Genomic DNA, 18092 nt, shown 5'->3' with positions numbered 1-18092 from the left:
CATTGCTGAGAAAACACTGAAGAATATCTCTGGACAGGGAAAATCGTGGCCATCATTTGTTTTTCTCTGTATAGAGCGAACATTCAAATGTATCAGATCTACAATGATTTACAATTGTTTTAGAGAAATATTATTACTTTATTTCTTAAAGATATTGTTTGTTTATTGCGGAGCAGTTAAAAACAACAGCAAAAAATAAAAAAAGAGAATAAATCATCACAATAAGGTTGTTTTTGTGGGGTTTTATTTAAAAAACAAAATGATTTTTGCAGACCAGGGTTACCTGGTAAACAGTTTGGACACCATTGTCATAAATGTATTATTAAATATTAATTCTGTCTAATAAGATGAATACTTAATACTTAGGAGAAGTTAATTGTATCAATATAATAAAATAATAATAAAAAATGTCTTCATAAGTGATACACTAGTTTTAAGAATATGTATTGAAGGAAACCTGTTTTAAAGCATTCCTTTTTTCTTATTTTTTTTATTACATCTTAATCATATCTAACAATCATAGCTAACAAGAACTAAATGCCAAATTTCTGAGTAAAAATCATTTAAAAAACCATCATCTATGTGTTCTGATAAAACCTAAATGTATATTTTTTTATTCTGTCAAAACAGCACCGTCACTGTCCGGTGCCGCTATACTGCCCTCTAGTGTCCAACGTGGGAACAACATTCTAGAACAGTCGCAATAAATGCAATAAATGCGGTGTTGATCATGAACACGAAACTTGAAAATTATGTACTGAAAAAAAGCAAGACTTTTATACCTATAAATATAGAAAACAAAAGAACGTTTAAATGAGTTTATGTATTTGTATGTCATTGTTATTATTAGTAACATTACACTTTAGGAATATTATTTCCCCAGGCCTCCACAGCCTCCCATTATTGCAACATACCCAAACCACACGCAGCACATGCTCAGGATATGTTTTCTTTTCTGGGACTTGAAGTCTGGAGAGTCACTTTGCCCCCATGCAAGCAATGCACCCATCTACTACATCTCCCATAATTCCCTAAGCATCTGTGATGTTAATCCGGGCTCCACATGGTCCAGGAGATGTTGTGAAACCTCCTGCACCTGACTGAGTTGCTCATCACTTTCTCCAGACTGATGCCCGGCCGGATCTCTCACGAGGAGTTGAGGGCATAAATTTCTCAACAGATTAAGGTAAGATTTAGAGTTCAGTACTAAATTCTGCCATTTAAAAGAAAACCTAACACCCAGATTGGGTTTTAAAGTGACACTTTTAACTTTGTGGAACTCTGGTAATCGAGTATGACATAATTTTAATGGTGTTAAGCATTAAAATGCATATTTTCTTAAAGATTTCCTTTGAATGTGCTTACTCAAAGGAGTTTAGGGACTTTTTTTAATGGTAGAAATCATTAGACTACTATATACTTTCAATTAAGTAATAAGCATTTCACAATAATTCTTCAAAATCTGAAGCATCTTTCTTATCATATTTTTTATCCCTCACCTTTGAAGTGTTAAACAGGATCCCAACATTTTGCTATTACTGAGCTCCTATAGTGTATATGAGCTTGTTGCTTTGAAACATACTGCTGAGCCAAGAGTGGCCAGTGTTGTGAGCACACAGCTGCATTCCTGAGCTCAGCTATCACCTTTCATCAGCTGTTCTCATCCGGAGAGAAACCGGAGCACATCAAATCGGACCCATGTGTGTTTTCTTCCTCAACAGCGAACCTTCCTGTTACTTATGGATAAACAGCCCGGAGTGGTGTTTCGAAATGTGGGACAGTTGTACTTCCCCCAAATCAGGGTTGAGTGCCACTACAGCCTGACATCAGAGCATCGGTGGAGCAGCAGTGACTGGATAGGCATTTTCCAGGTACATTGACCCACTTTAGCACCGACATGAGTGACATGTGGGATGTTTTATGATGTCTTTTTGTGTCCCGCGACAGATGGGCTGGTCGTCAGTCAAAGAGTATCACACCTACACATGGGCTGCTGTCCCTGAAGGCTACACAGAGGGAACCAGCGTTGACTACTGGGCAGTTTTCCAGGGTATAAATTCAATTTCTGAACTATTTGCAGCAGCTCTCACTACACTCTGCTTCAATATAGTCGGACTGTATTTGTATCCATAGTTCACCAGCGTGAAGGGCTCAGTTAAATCATGGGAAAAAATCTTGTAAGGATGATCAGTCACTTGAGGTTAACAAAGATGTAGACTTTATTATTATTAGTTTTCATACTTATGGGTAAACCCAAAATTATCCATACCTCTGGCAGATTTACATTTTAAATCACTTTTATTCAACAAAAATATTTGCCTTTGATGGGAAATGAGACGGACATCTTGAAAAAGATGAAACAAAGTAAAATACGTAACATTTAGGGAGATTTATTTATATTTCTATTTATATTAAGAAAGTGATTAATACTCTTTTTCATGATCAACGTAGAAAAAAATGTATTGGAATTACAGCAATCAAACAATTTTTACAATAGTGGAGCAACTTTTTGCATGTTTCCACTTGCGTCTTGATTATTTATCTTTGGTGATGAGCTCCTCTAAGCCTTTGAGGCCTCCTTACCATCACCCTAATCTTTAGCTCCCTCCACAGAATCTGAGATTGACACAAGGGACTCCAGCTGGGCCATTCAAAACTGTTAATATTACTTCCAGAGATTAAAAAGAAACATGTGGAAATTAAAATACTACTTTAAACATAGATCTCTGATTCGTCTTGGGCTGAACTGTGACAAAACAAAACAACCCAACACAAAAAAATCCAGTTTTACACTTAAATAGCATACTGATTTGTCATAGTGAATGTGTAACTTATATTTGAAAACATATTTACTCCGGTTACAAGTTTTTCCCTTTATAAAAGAGGACGGTGTCTCAAAAATTTTGTATCAAAAGTGTTTAGTGTTGTAATGTTAGATTTGGCACGTTTTTATATATTTAGGTACTTGACACTGTGATCTATCTAAAGAGAGAGAGAGAGCGAGAGAGAGAGAGAGAGACTATAAAATGTTATTTTCTGCATTCTATTTAATATATTTTATAAGGATTCCTTCAACATGTCATCCAGAAACATAGGTTTATGTGAGGGCAAAGAACCAAATGCTGTCTCTCATGGTGCCAAAAAGTAAATGTTTGAGACACTGCCTGATTTCCGCTTTTCCTTTTCTTTGTGTCATATTTGACGCATCAGTCTTTTGTGGTCTTGTAACTATCATAACTTACAAGATTAATTTTTTTTGTACATTATAAAACCTCATAAAACATTTAAATAGTCGTTTGAATTTTAATAGAAATGTCAAATATACGTAGCTTGATACAGAAGAGTCTTAAGGAAAGTATGAACTTTGTTAAAGAGGTAGAGGTTTCAGGAACACTTGGTGTTAAAGGGTTAGCTTCTTTTACACAGTCTTCAAAACAAAATGCAGCTCTTTGAACTGAAATTAACTACTGTAACAATATTCAGCTCAACTGACTTTTTATCTATTAATCCGTTAATGTTTAGGGTTATATTGATGTAAAACCATAAGAGTTGATGTTCTTTCTGCAGCGTCTTACCTGCCTCGCCCAAGTTCTGCGGAGTACCAGTTTGTTTACGTGGATAAAATGGGGAGGGTTTGTGCTCGCAGTCGTCCGTTCACTTTCTGTGCCCCCAAGCCGCTGGAGGAGCTGGAGACCCTGAAAGAAGAACAGGACGAGGAAGATGGAGAAGAGGAGCTGCTGCTGGTCATCCCCAGGGCTCAACTGCTGCAGGTGAGGGAGGGGAAACTCCTCCTTTCATTGCAATGATAACAGACGAGGAGGAACACCAGCGTTACAAGCTTCGCAGGTTCTCTGGTTTCTGTGAAAGGGATTAAACGTTCTCCCTGTTGTCACCAGAGTCGGCTGGAGCAGAGCCTCAAAAAGCAGACGGCTCTACAGCGAGCTCTGGATGAAGCCAAAAGAGAGGCGGAGAACGAAAAAGAAGCCTGCCAGAGAGCAAGATCTGAGTGGGAGAGGGAGAGAGAGGCAATAAAGGAAGAGATCACTGAACTCAGAGACAACCTGAGACAGAGCTGTGAGATGCTGAAGAGGCTGGAGGAAAGACACAAGGTAAGAAGAGTTAACATAGACACTAGACAGTTAATCACATTAGTCTTTATGCACAAACTAAACACAAATACGTATAAACTGCAGCGTAAAGATGTGATGAATGCCGTTGCAAAAATGTCCCCATCCCATCTACCTTTTCCCATTTGGTCATGTTACCATCACAAACTCGAATGTATTTAAGTGAGACTTTGTGTGACAACATCAACACAAATGAGTTCCTGATTGTGAAGAGGATGGAAAAAGATACCAAGAATCTTACAAATAATGATCAGTCAGAAGCCTGTGTGTGAGTGAAGCTCTTTGAAGGACTCGGAGATTTGTTAAAGAGCATTAGTGGACAGACAGCAACATGAAGACCAAGGATCACGGCAGACAGGTGAGGGAGGAAGCTGTGGGGAAGTTTAAAGCATTAATAAACAATACCCAAGCTTTGGATGACTCAGACATACTGAACAGAGCTCGAATCGGCACCTCAGGTAGTGGAATCTGCTAACACCGTGCGTTAGTGTGTTTGTCGTACACTCCACAACTTTGGCTTTTATGGAAGACGGACTCGATGAAACCAATTGTTTAGAAGAAAGCCATAAAAAGTCCCATTTGTAGTTTGGAAAACTTAATATTGCTCTTCACAATGAACACACCATCCCCATAGCGAAACATGGTCATCTTCCTGAGGGAGGATCTCTTTTTAAAAGAGACAGAGAGGCTGAAAAAAAAACAGAGTTAGAAGCTGAAAAAGACTTTAAACACGTGTTCAGACTTCAACATTGATTGTCAGACATGGTTTCCACCCATTCTGACTGATTACGGACAGAAAATGGACAAGAATTTCACTTTCTGGCTGTCCAAGTTTGATATATACACTACTCCAGAGACTTGCTGCTGCAACTATCTTGTAAAGCGATTCTACAAAGTATTCTAAAGGCTATTTCTAATTTGAAAGCCATGCATCCATTTCCTTTCAATTCTCAGTCTTTGGATAACTACAACTTCATCAGTTGATTAAAGAAAATTTCAATAAAACATGTTAAGGTTTGTGGCGTTAACATGGTTAAAGGTGGTGAATTTCAAGCGATGGGAGCACTTTTCTAAAAAAATAATCAATCATTTGTAACGCCGAAAGGATGCGACATACAGTCAGGAAATCCAGAGCACTGAGCTGAGAAAACTTGGAGCCGAAAAGACTGAGAACCAGCAGCAAGTCCAAGACCTGAAGAGTGAACTCAAGGTCCTGGCTGACAGAGAAGAACAGGCAACCACGGAGCTGCAAAGGCAAGAATCTGAAACACGTGTCGGTGGAAACATTTATGTGACTCTGTTTTATCATTTGGAACTAAAACTAGCTTTACGTTTGCCATCACAGGCTGAAAGAAAGGATGAAGAAAATGTCCACTCAGATGAAACACGACGAGGAGAAAAGAAAATCCCTGCAGGTAGCTCATGAAACACGCAGGGTAGCTTAGTCTCATTGTGAAAATAACAAGTGACCAGGCCAGATGTAGATGGCTACAACTCTTCAGCACCGATGATAAAAGCCCGTTTCACATCAGCGTTTTAAAAAGCCTTCATCTGTTCGACAGGCGGAGATCGATGCTTCCGCTGCAGAGGTGCGAGGACTGCAGGAGCAGCTGGAAGCCAGCGACCATGCAGCCGAGGGCCTGCGCAAAGAGCTCCGAGACCTGAGTGTCCAACGGAGCCACACCCACGCTGAGCTGCACCAAGCCCGGCTGCAGGTGGCGCAGCTTACCCTGCAGCTGTCAGACCAGGACCTGGCCCTCAGGGAGGAGCGGGCCACCTGGGCACTCGAGAGGGAGGCCTACAGGCATGCAGCCGAGGTGAAGGTCCAGGATTACCTGGTCCATGTAGGCCGACCCAGACTTGTTCTCAACCCGGCTTTTATTCATTCTCTTGGTGCAGATTGATAAAAAGAAACTACAGGATCTGAAATGTGAGCTTCAGAGAAAGGAGGAGTGGCTCCAGGAGGAGAGGACAGAACAAGACAACGTGGAGGCAGAGCTCGGGAGGGAAAAAGTAAGCAAGCAGCACACGACAAATGTCAGAGCGCCATCTAACACACAAACACCCTCAAGCCCAAAACACGATTTGAGCATTGCACATAATCGGTTACTCAGAATGTGTTTTGGAAACCGGAGAAGCATGCCACGCTGGCACAAATAGAAGAGCTTCCATGAACAGTGCGTAAACATTTCCCCACATCGTCATGTGATCAGCGGGACAGGAGGCGGGGCCATGTCAGATGTCAGAGGGTGTAAAGTTGCTGTTCTCTCTGCAGGGGCTGCTAAGCAATGCCAAGCGAGAGCTGCAGGAGCTGAAAGGCGCTCTGAGAAAGGCCCAGAAAGGCAGAGAGCAGGAACAACTGCACAAGCAGGCAATGTTTAATCACCACAAAGTAACTCAGGCATTCACCGCAATACGTGTTTCAGTCTAATGTAGCATCACATGTTTCATACTCCATGACAGAAGCATGCCATTGTGCCTTTACATATCAGTTGTTGGTTTTGCTTGGACGCGTTGTTCTAAAAGCCGTGATGTTTAGTTCTTCTCCTCGTGTGGTTGCCAGCATGCAGAAATGACTGTGGTGCTCCTGTAGATTATGTAGCTAAATACGCCATGATTTCTGTGTGCTTCCTTCTACTATGAGGCCCAGCAGACAGTTGAATTAATTACCAACAACATAGAGAAATCTCCATGCTGTGTTCCAGTGGAAAAAAACCTTTTTATCAGTTTAGTACAGATAGTTGTTCAAGGACTGAAAATACAGTCAGGGGTTTAAGAGTCTAACACGGCATTTTCCCCCTCAATAAGCCTTTTTTTCATAGGGGGCTATAGATACGAAATTGACTATTATAGTCCATGAATTGTCTATAAAAAAGTAGAAAGACATGAGGCTCATAAAATAAAATTGAAGATATTAAGTTGTAAAAAGGCATAGAAAACTGGAATCTGTCAGTTTTTAGAAAACAGCCCCTTGTCAATCCAAGCACAGACTGTTTAGTCCTAACTGATGGCCTATAAATTGGTTTCTTATTATCCAAATATATCAAATGAGAAACATCTCAGCAAAGAGATTCCATAAACCTTTGCCCCCTTATTGTTGTAAAACATATTGGTGACAGATGTATTTCTAAACCCTTCAATGTCCCAGTGGGCCTTAATCTGGCAGAGGAGGGTAAATCCGGCTACAGAAAGTAAAAACCTTGCCAGTTTTTTCTTCTTCCTGTTCACTTAACCAGGTGATTTTATATTAGCTGTGGAGCTAGAAGTGCAAATGGTTGGAACTAATCTCTGTACTTTCTGAACCTGGATTACCCACCTGTAAACTGGAAGCGAAACGGACATTATCTCACTATAAACACAGTTGTGCCCCTGTTTTGGTTTCCAATGCTTGTTTTCCCCTCTGTCTTTACTTTCTTAAGCTCTTTACTATAGTACAATATTGACTACAATGTTCTTGAATTAAGTTTTTAATTTACTGTAAATTTATAGCATTGTTAATTGTATTTGATTACATTTTAAATGTTTAATTACGAGGTCATTTGCAGATTAAGATGTGGCCGGAGCATCTAATGTGTCCCCGGGACCATCTCCATCTGGTCCTCATTGGTTTTTACAAAACATCCTAAAAAGAAAAATCATTGAAAACAACAAATTTATTTAATGAATGTTTGACACATTTACCCGTTTTCAACAAAAATGTTACCAATTTGTGCTCCAAATAAGGCATCATGTTTTCTCTGAAAGGCTAAGGAAAAATCTTCAAAGCCAGTTGCTAATCTTCAAAATGTTGCATTTTAAAACTAAAAACCTGACATAAAACCGTTTTCTTTAATTACAGACAGTAATTCGCTGTCAAAGTTTAACAATCAGCACTAGCTAGCTTCAGACAAGTTAAGCAGAATGAGGCCTTTTTTTCAATTTGAAATAAAAAATGTGTGGTAGAGAGGGTAGCATATATATTTCAGTTTAATGAGCGACCTTTTAGCTGCATTAACTGGGTCAAAATCCCCGTCTGAAAGCAAATGCTTCCTATCCTGGAGTTAGCAACATGCTATGTCGCTAACTCCAACATGCTATGTTGCTAAATCAAGGATACGAAGCTAACAGAAAATAGAGCAAAGATGTAATATATGTTTCTAATATTAAATAGAGCTAGTCTAAAATAGATGTTGCTAGCATAAAATTGACCTAACATAAAATAGATGTTGCTAACCTAAAATAGAGCCAACATTAAATAGTTGATGCTTACATAAAATAGAACTAATCAAAACGTTAGATTTTGTACCCTTTTATTTTATTTATTTATTTTTTTTTTTGAGTGTGAGAAGTTCTGCATGCTGGTTTGGGTGTTTTTGTCGAGGAAAGAAAAAATTTAAAGTGTGTGTTTCTTTCACTGCTGGAAGTTTTTTTTTCTGTTTGCTCTTAAAATCTGTGGGTTGTGACATCCAGGAGTTGGTGAATTGCATCCGTCAGCTGGACATGAAGCTGGGGATTGGGCATGAAACTAAATCAAACGGCACAGCTGCTAAATGCATCTGTAAGTTAATAATGGTTTTCATGCACTGGACCAGTAACTTTATTCTAAGAAGCATTAAATAAAGAGTCTGTTTCAACAGCTCCTGGTTGCTCCTCTGAGAAAGAGGCGCTCGCTTCGTCAGAGCCCCCTAGATCTTTCTCCCTGGAGGAAAGCATCAACTCTGAGGTCTCAGCTGAGACTCTCAACCAAAGCGAAGGCGACGACTCCTCCGTTGACGCACAGGTATGCCTGCCTATTCAGCCGTAAACCAAACAACCATTCACACCGCCTGCATTAGGGTTACCCACGCAATCTGAGTGGGTAAATATTTGACTGTTGTCTCAAGAGATTCCTCAAGCGCTGCTGTCTCATGAGTGTTTGCCCCAGTTTTCATTGTTGAACACCTGGGTTTAGGGCTGCTGCAGAAACGGGTCAGGGCAAGACAAACCTGTCTGCGTGCGTGGTGTGAAAATATTTAATAAAGCAAAAAATGTGTAATAAGAAAAAAACTTAAAATAACCAAAAACTGACATTGTTTATGATTAGCAACTGCTTCTAAGTTCACATAAGTTGGCTATATTCAGCAGTCTTAATAGCTATCTTATTAAAATTTAATAGTAAATTGTCTGGCCTCCAGTGCACAGAAGTGACATCTATGATATCTATGCGATGCTATCGATTTACGATCGAGCGATAGCGAGCGATCAGCAGCGAGCGAGCGAGCGACTACGAGCGAGCGAATCGATCTATCTATCGAGCTACGTAGCGATCTCTCTCTCTCGTCTCTCTCTCCTCTCTTCTCTCTCTCTCTCTCTCTCTCTCTCTCTCTATATATATATATATATATATATATATATATATATATATATATATATATATATATATATATATAAGGAACATGGGTATATTTTGGAGCTGGAACTAAAAACATTTTCTTCTTTTTTTTTTTTTTTGGCACTAGTTGCCTTCTCAGACAGTTAGCTTTTAAGGATATAGCAACTTAACTAAACAGTCTCCAAACAGCAGCAAAGAGCATGTTATTGTTCTATTCTATACAATCATTTTATTATCTGCAATACTGTTGTAGAGGAAGAGAGAAATAAAAATGACACTGCTAAAACCATTCCCATTTTTGTCCCTGTTTAGGCGTGTGATAAATTTAGCACTGCAGCACAGCTAGCTGCTACAGGAAGTTGGTGACTGCAGCCACCGTTGTTTCACAAGTCATAGGAATGTTTAGGCTCATTAGATGAATTTTGGCACTAAAATTGACTGCGAAGGATGCCCACCCCACCCTCTTGTGGTTACTTATATAACTAGTAAGGAGTAAAAAAAGAACATTACTGTCCATAAGCTGGAATGCCAATAGTGATGCTTTTAGTAGCATGATTGACATTGCTAAGACACTCCTCCTGGCTCTGATTGGTTGTTTCTGAGTGGGAGTGATATATTTCTGCAAATGGCATTATAACCAGTGGAAGGAGTCAGAGGAGCTTGATTTTTCTTCACATATTTGTCTCATATTTTACTGTCAGGACATAGAGACAGTTTTTTTTTTTTTTTACAAAAGTTAAGTTTAACATTACTGTATGAAAAACGAACCTCTAGTGCCGTAAAAACCCAGAAAAAAGTTGAATATGTAGAAATAGCTATGTATGCTCGTTTTCATTGTAGCAAAGCAAAAAAAGTGGTCTTTTTGTGTGCTTGGTATAAAGAGCTGGTAACTCTCACCCTGGCAGTACTGGCCAGAGTCACACGCTCTGACACAAGGTTTTTGTCTATGAAATCAGGAGGAAAAAACGCAGCTCAGCAAACCCCAAACTGGTGAAGATAAGCAGCTGATCCTGCCTGAACTCGTCAACCCCGTCCTGAGGTGATGAAACTCCAGCCACACCCTAACGCTCTTCTGAATATCTTCTCTTATAAAATCTTTGTGTAGAGGCTGGGTCTATAATATGGACAGTTTTGACGATAAATTTGGATCCAGCCATCATGACCATGACCGGCAGACTTAATCTGGGGCTTTTAGTCAAACGTCTCTGAGGAAGTTGCACCTGAACCACTTGCTTTTTGTAACTATCAGTAACATTCAGGCATATTTATGCCTGGGTATTTAACCACAGTTTGTGTTAGAATTGAAGGATTAAGTTAAATTCATGTGTTTCCCAGGATGCAGAGTCCATAACTTTCCACCAGATTTGAAGTCAGGGCTTTGGGAATGCCCTTTCAAAAGCCTGATTTGTCCAATCCATTACTGGTTTCGATGGGTGTTTTGGATTTGCTAATATACTGGAGCACCAGATGTCACTGTCCACACTAAAGTTCATTTTAGGTCACCATGGATTCAGATGGTGCAGACCAGGACATAAAGCTCTGCTTTAGCACTGTCGAGCTTGGCTGAAATTTTCTGCTGCCCACATGGATGAGCAAAATTCCTTCTGGAGAAAAGTTTAATGCTCAGAGAAGAAAATAATTGATAGTTTTGGCCACAATAATGAGATGTATGTTTGGTGTGTCACTGTGAGACTTTCAAACCTAAAAGCGCCAGGCCAGCCATCAAGCATGGTGGTGGCAGCATTATGCCTAGGGTCCGTTTTGCTGCCAAGTGATACTGGTCCATTATACAAAGTTGAGGGAATAATAAATGAGGAATATCTGTAAGCATGACTTCCTCGCAAATCAACAAGATATTTAAAACTAGCACACTTTGGGTGTTCCAATACTACAATGATCCTAAACATACATACATCAAAATGTGGAAGAAACACGTCACACAAACCCGAAATGGCCGCGCTCAGTATTGTAAACAATCATAAGGAATAGTTGGTGTGTTTATAGCGGCTAAACTGACATAAACGGAGGGTTAGAGACGTAGAAGAAGACGGTATGTTCACCTGTGGCACACAGAAAGGTGTAAAGATGGCTGTATTTATTTACAGCCTGTCTGTAAAGTCCACAGGGATCTTTTTTAAATGAAAAGTTTAAAAAAACATTTTGCTTTAATAAATAAAAACTGAAAGCTTTACATAATGTGGGTTGTTGTTTTAGAATTGATTGATGCTGCTGGTGATGGAAACAGAAGTCAAAATCCTTGTTTTTACCCACAAACCTGGCCAATAAACCCACCCCTGAAAGTATGCCAATAAAATGTGTTTGCTCTTTTCTGCTTGAAACTTCTGGGCCATTTGATGTCAGTTCAGGCGAACTTTCTCGGCGAGGGCTCCTTTGAATTCCCCCATTTAGAATGAAACTTGCTCGATTGGTCCGTACCAAGTTACGAAAACTCGGAGGTGCGTGACTTTGTGCTGCGACAGCGCGTGGCGCCCATGTGTGGGGACGGGGACAGACCAATTGTGCCACTTTTGGCACGCCCAGCTCAATGTGTCGAGTATAAACTAGCTTAAGTGACATATAGCAGGATAAATAAGGCGGTGGCAGTAGAAAAACAGCTTTATGGATGAAAATGTACCAATGCATGAATTTATGGATTCACAGTGATAGCCAATTGACCCAGGGATATCAATTATAGTGATGAGCGGGAGATTTATACCCTGTTTCGAACCGTAATTTGCTGCAATGATAACTGTTTGTTCCTAGGTGTAGACTTACAAAGGTCAAGGCTGGAGATTTGTTATGTCACCTGTTTATGCTCTGTCCGCTTTGTGAAACTTTTATCTCTTTTTCTCTGCAGTGAGCTGGCTGACTCCCCAATGTGGTAACAAAGCAAGGAAGACACGACGATGAAGTTGCTTTGCCGCCACTAATATTTGTTTGGATCAGATCAAAACAATGAGCAGTTAGTGAGCATTTGTTTCTTTTTTTTTTGTGAAAATGCACTTTAATTGTTTTTTCCTGTGTAGCCAATAGTTTCTTTACTTGATCGTATTCAAGAAATGTTTTTCTCTCTTAGATACAAACAGCTGTCTCAGGATACTTGACTTTTAGTACTTGTAACACAATCCGCCGTGTTCCAGCCTTAAACCTTGCTGTAATGTGAATGTGTGGCAAACGCTGTGAGAAATATGCCGTTGGCCGGACTTTCTTACTCTGCGTGGTGTTCTGGTGCTATTTTGGCCCCTGGGTTTTTACATGAGAGCATGACTCCTAAAACCGTGTCAAATGCGTGGGCGTGTGATCACGGTCAAGTGTGAAATGGTCTGTTTCAGCTTTCCGAGCACCGAGTCAGGCTGGAGGGACACGGACGCCTGTTTGCAGTTTTGTAATATGAGGAATCTGTGTTTGGAAGATCGGGGTTCCTCGTAAAAAAATACCAGCAAATGTTGGTTGCTCTCTGTGCTTTGTTGAAGAATATGACGGTACACAGAGATGTGCATCATGGAAGACTTCACATACAGACAGATTTGTTAGGACTACAGGTGAAGATAAATTAGTCTTTTATTGCAGCAGAATAATCTTATACTAATAACATTTAATTTAAATGCATTTAGTCAGTTTGGAATCTCATGAATGATTTTTTTTTTTTTTTTTTTTTTTTTACCTAACTCATCATAGGCGCAGTTATTACCACCCCTGCAGTAAATATCTAGACTCTGTAGATCAGGAGTCTGCAACCTTTACAACCCACAGAGCCGTTTCTGCCCTCAGTCCAGCTGAATAAAAGTTGTTTAGAGCCGCAAATGTCACATAAACTTTGGAAAACCTCCCAATAATTTTGGATAAATAGCTTCTGCAGAAGATTTCTTGACATTTTTAAAAAAAAAATCACAATTTTGTTTCTAATTTTAGATTTCAAAATTAAAAAAAACTTACAACTTTTGAAAAAAGGGGATGGGTACATTTCCTTTTATGTTCTGTTGATATTTGTATAAAATGATGTAAAAAACAAAAAAAAACCCAAAAAGGACATAGTTTCTGATCTAATGGCAAGAAAGTAGCTCTGATAAAATATTGGTGGTACTTTTAGTGTGGAAACACAACACAGTTATTTCATATAAAAGAGGAAAAACTGCTAAAACCTGCATTTGTTATCATGTCTATATTTGAAAACATTGGTTGTTTTTTAGCTGTTCTTAGCTGAAGTTCTTAGTGGAAGGTCCAAAGAACCACCTGTCTTGCTCTTTTCTCTTCAGCTCACCCCACAGGTTGTCAGTCACTCGCATTCACGTCTAGAAACTGAGATGTTCATGGAAGAAAGTAGATTTAGTGTCTGGTGAACCCATTTCTTTGTTGATCATATGTTTTGAATCATTATCCTGCTGAGAGACAACCCCTTTTATGTTTTATCTGTTTATTTTTCTGTCAACTAAAACAGATTCCTAGGAACCAACAACTGAATACAAACATTTTTATTTTTTTTAGCTCGGTTTGTTTCTGGGGGCTTATGACCATTTCTCCTGAGGTTTTTTGTTGTGAGTGCTGCGCCAGTATGAGGGGACTTTTAAGGGCTACCCAACCCTTGTATGCCCAAATGAAGAGCTGCGACGGCATTCGTGGCTAAAAGTCGAGCCTGAGCGTAAGGCGGCCAGGATGAGCATCACCTTCTTTAAATTTGAGGCCATGGTCCTCGACCCGAAGACAGGGGATCGGCCCCTCCGGATCGGGGGTCAGTTTCTGCCTTAAGCAAAGGAGTTTAAGTATCTTGGTGTCTTGTCCACTAGTGATGGTGGGAGAGATGGACGGACGTATTGGGGCGTTGCCTGCAGTAATGTGGACTGCCTCGCTGCTGTGGTGAAGAAAGCGCTGAGCCAAAAAGCAAAGCTCTCTTGTATGGTCATGACCGAAAGAGCAAGATCTTCCTCTATAGGGAGGCCAGCCTCATCCTATTAGAGATTAGGTGAAGAGCTCTGTCATCTGAGGGCTGAAAGTAGAGCCGCTGCTTCTCCCCATCGAAAGGAACCAGATGAGGTGGTTTGGGGTATAAGACCCAGAACTTGCAAGAGGGGCTGTATATCCCGTCTGACCCGCAACAGCCTTGGGGTCCCCCAGAATGAGCTGGAGGATATTTGGGTTTCCCTGCTGGACCCGTTGTCCCCTTTGATCTGATTTTTGATAAGCAGAAGACGATTGATGGATGAATTTTTCTTACTTCACTCAAGAATTGTACTCAAGTTATATATTTATTTCAAGTTGAGATTTATTGCTACTGCAATAAAAGTAATCAAATGAGTATAAATTATTTTTGAACCTCTGGTAAAACATTGTTACCAGGGGTGCCAGCAAATGTGTGTAAATGTTTTTCATTACCGAAATAAGAGACAACTGGACACTGAAATTTCTGAGAACAAAAATTGCCTTTATCAAAATACAAGAAATATCACAAAACCTTTCATAGTAAGCAATAAAAAAAGCAAACATGGTTTCAGCTCCTCATAGAAATGTGAGAGGAACATTTCAACACAGTTTTTTTTTTTTGTTTTTTTGGAGTTGTTTGTAGCTGTGTGCAATAGTCAGAGTCATCAAAGCTATTTTGGGTTCTGAGAACTGAGAACATACAAGAAGAATGTCGCTCCCTGAACACATGGACAACATGGAATAAAATATTAAAGAAATATATCAGCAACAACAAAAACGTTAGAGAGATGAGATTGATCCAGCTTCATTATTTGAAAGAAAAAGCAAAATTCTGCTGAACATAAAGTGACTTATCTGTCTTTGGTCTTTTATTTTTATATTGTTACATGTTTATGCATATAAGGTTGTTGGCTTGAAGCCTTGGCGGGAACCTCCATGGTTAATTTATTGCACCGGCTCAAATTCAGGATAACTAACATGTTCTAGAAACAGCACAAGCAAAGAATGTATTTTGAAATAATAAACTCGCTATTATCCGGAAAGATCACGAAATGTGTTATTTTGGCTGGTGCTATGCAGATACTGTGTGTGTGTTTGAGAATTGTTACAATGTTTAGATCCTGCAAGAGCAAATAAAATCTAATTCTGACAGTTTAGTTTTGATTCTTTCTCTTTAATGGCTTTTGATCTGATCATAACTATTTTCTTATATTTAATATGAAGCACTTCCTGAAAACGGTTGGTACGCAACACTAGTTGTTTTTTTTATATCAAATATTCATTATTTGTTCCATTCATTTTATACATATTCTGAAATAAATATGTTTTATTTTGCTAAAAATATCATTTTGTGCTTCAACAGGCAACCTGGTTATTCCAAAACTCCCAATAAATTCTCCAGTAACCGTTTCTTGTATCCAGAGCCGGCCCAAGGCAGAAGCAAACCCGTGGCGTTTTTGTTTCGTCTCAGAAGTCAAACTGCGGATCTGGGATCGATGTCTCTGCAAAGTTGAACACATTCCAGTTGCAAGTCGGAAAATCAGAGGATTTGCTCATCGTTGTGGGGCTAACTATGCAATGCAACATGACAGCACTGGATTTCTCTAAAAAAATTTTTTTACATTAAAACAAGTTTGTACGGCACTATGTGGGGCACTAGTTTAATGAAATACAAATAGAAGTGCTAACAGTTTATATCTCCAGTTTTCATGATGTTTTATCAACGTAACATAACTGCCGACTTTTCCATGTTCAAGTGCAGATTTCAGAACTTCATGTTTCCCAACAGTGACGCTACTCTTAAAGTCGCTCTGAAAGTTTCAAATTTTAAATTATTCAAAAAAATCCTTAATATTTAAAATATAGATTTATTCGTTTATTAATTTCTAGATATAAAAATAGTTCCGATTTAAACCGGTGGGTTGTGGGTTCCCACATTCACGTCTGCTGAGGGACCCTTACAATCTTGGGCCGGCTCTGTATCCATTCAGTGTGTTTGGAGCACGTTGACGATACGTCATAATTAATTTAAAAGGTGATTAAATGTAGAAATAAAGGCCTTATATCACTAAAATCACAGCAGGGTTTATGAAACATTAATAGCTGTCCAGATCATCAAGTATGGGTTGTGAAACCCTTGTCATTCATGTTAATCTTGGTTTCAAAAGTTTAAGACACATTTTCCAGAGCTTTATCTTTTAAATGTGTTATTACATACATATGGCTTGAAAACAAATCTGGAGAGTATATTTGGCATTTAAAAAAATGTTTATTTTTCTTTTTACCCCACAGGTGCTTGAATTGTTGAAAAAGTTCATTGTAGATGTTGGCACAAATGTAATAACTCTAGATTTTTCTCCTTCTTGCACACTCGCTACACACACTTGCACCTGAGTTTATTTATCCATTTTAATATCCGTTTGGGTACTTTTACTCGCTACATCACGAGTTGTTCTTTTTAGTTTGGGAGAGACTTAACCTGAGAGTGAGGGATGGTGTTAAATCCACCCTTTGCAGATTTAAAGTGGGTGTTGGGATGCACAAGTGTTCATATACTTTTATATAAAGGTTGGCATGTGAAGATACGTCTTGTGTTTTAATTTTTTTACGTATTTGGCACCAGAGTTAAAACACAGGCTGGAGATCTCTCTCATTTTATCCTCTGTCAGATAGTTTCATGACTGAAAAGTTACTATGACTTTTTTTTTTTGAGTTTGAGTCCTGCTCATGACTATCTGTTTCTCTATCACTATTAAAAAAACAACAACACTCCCCCCCCCCAATAAAACAGAAATGAAAAAGATTAAAGTTCAAACTTCTCACGGGTTGAGTCGAATGAGTGAAAAAACATACCAAAAAAAGAAAACGAGAGACAAATGAGGCGTAAAGGTAACATGCTCAGAAAAAAAAAGAAGAAGAAGAAGAATGTACACTGAAATTAAGTTGCATAATCTCTGAGAAGTAATGGAAGTAATTCTGAGAAGACATTCGTGGCACATGGACACCATGTAGAGTTCAGCTGCTGTAACGTACTGTCAACTTTAACGAAGCATAGCCCTTATAGGAGACAGCCGGGGAGCTCGTTTCCTTCCTCCCAGCCATTCCTGCTGCTCTGTCCGGGTCACGCTCTCAGATATCTTTTGAAAAAAGTCACGTTGATACTTTTAACGGTGCCCTCATTCATCCACTGAAATGTAGTGCTTTTTCTCTTGGATTATTTGCTTCCTATTTTGAATTGAAAACAGTTTTCCTCGGAGTCAGTATGTACAGATTACTAGAAATGTCATTAACGAGCCTAAATCTGTGAGGCGGCGCGCGTCTCCTGTGCGGCTCAGCGGTCTGTCGCCCGTCCTTCTCACTGCGTCTTTCCCGCCACCGCTTTCTTCTGCGCCGCCTCCGCCCACGGCTCGCCGTCGCTGTCCGCCCCCCACTCCCTCTCCTCGTCCCAGTAGTCGTCCTCCTCCTCCTCCTCTTCCTCCTCGAAGGCCGACTCGTACGTGGACTTCTCCTCTTGCTTGATGGCCTGGATGGCCGGGGGAGCGGCCGAGGCGCTGTCGCTGGAGTCGCTGCTGTCCTCGAAGGCTTCCGGGTTCTCCAGCATCTCCCTGATCAGAGGCGGCATGGGGCCGGGGATCTCCGTCTTGAGGGTGATGGCTCGTTCTGCACCTGCAGACGGGAAGAGGAGCAGAACGTTTAAC

General features: G+C 39.8%; 2 protein-coding genes across 8 annotated transcripts in view; one reads left to right on the top strand and one right to left on the bottom strand.

Moving 5' to 3' along the window:
- Positions 1-1077: 1077 nt before the first annotated feature.
- Positions 1078-13492, top strand: LOC105939080 (calcium-binding and coiled-coil domain-containing protein 1). Of its 6 annotated transcripts, none has more exons than XM_012881115.3 (14): positions 1078-1186; positions 1722-1871; positions 1948-2050; positions 3568-3770; positions 3897-4109; positions 5233-5381; positions 5473-5542; positions 5690-5944; positions 6027-6140; positions 6403-6498; positions 8577-8664; positions 8744-8886; positions 10434-10516; positions 12335-13492. In XM_012881115.3, exons 2-14 carry the CDS (start codon positions 1740-1742, stop codon positions 12360-12362), a joined length of 1677 nt encoding a protein of 558 aa, XP_012736569.2. In that variant the 5' UTR covers positions 1078-1186; positions 1722-1739; the 3' UTR covers positions 12363-13492. The 6 variants fall into 6 exon arrangements, with proteins under 6 accessions (XP_012736569.2, XP_021163530.2, XP_021163531.2 ...); XM_021307855.2 differs by having other exon boundaries at positions 6403-6519; XM_021307856.2 differs by lacking the exon at positions 6403-6498.
- Positions 13493-14875: 1383 nt separating this feature from the next.
- The window catches only part of LOC105939073 (retinoic acid receptor gamma-A), a 37281-nt gene continuing 34064 nt past the window's right edge, over positions 14876-18092 (bottom strand). For both annotated transcript variants that reach the window (XM_036151244.1, XM_036151245.1), the window contains exon 8: positions 14876-18060. In XM_036151244.1, the coding sequence (XP_036007137.1) occupies positions 17750-18060 (311 nt within the window). In that variant the 3' untranslated portion in view covers positions 14876-17749. The remainder of the gene's footprint in view (positions 18061-18092) is intronic.

The sequence above is a fragment of the Fundulus heteroclitus genome, chromosome 20 (assembly GCF_011125445.2).
Source record: "Fundulus heteroclitus isolate FHET01 chromosome 20, MU-UCD_Fhet_4.1, whole genome shotgun sequence".
NCBI classification, from domain to species: domain Eukaryota; kingdom Metazoa; phylum Chordata; class Actinopteri; order Cyprinodontiformes; family Fundulidae; genus Fundulus; species Fundulus heteroclitus.
This window is presented reverse-complemented; position numbering and strand designations above follow the sequence as displayed.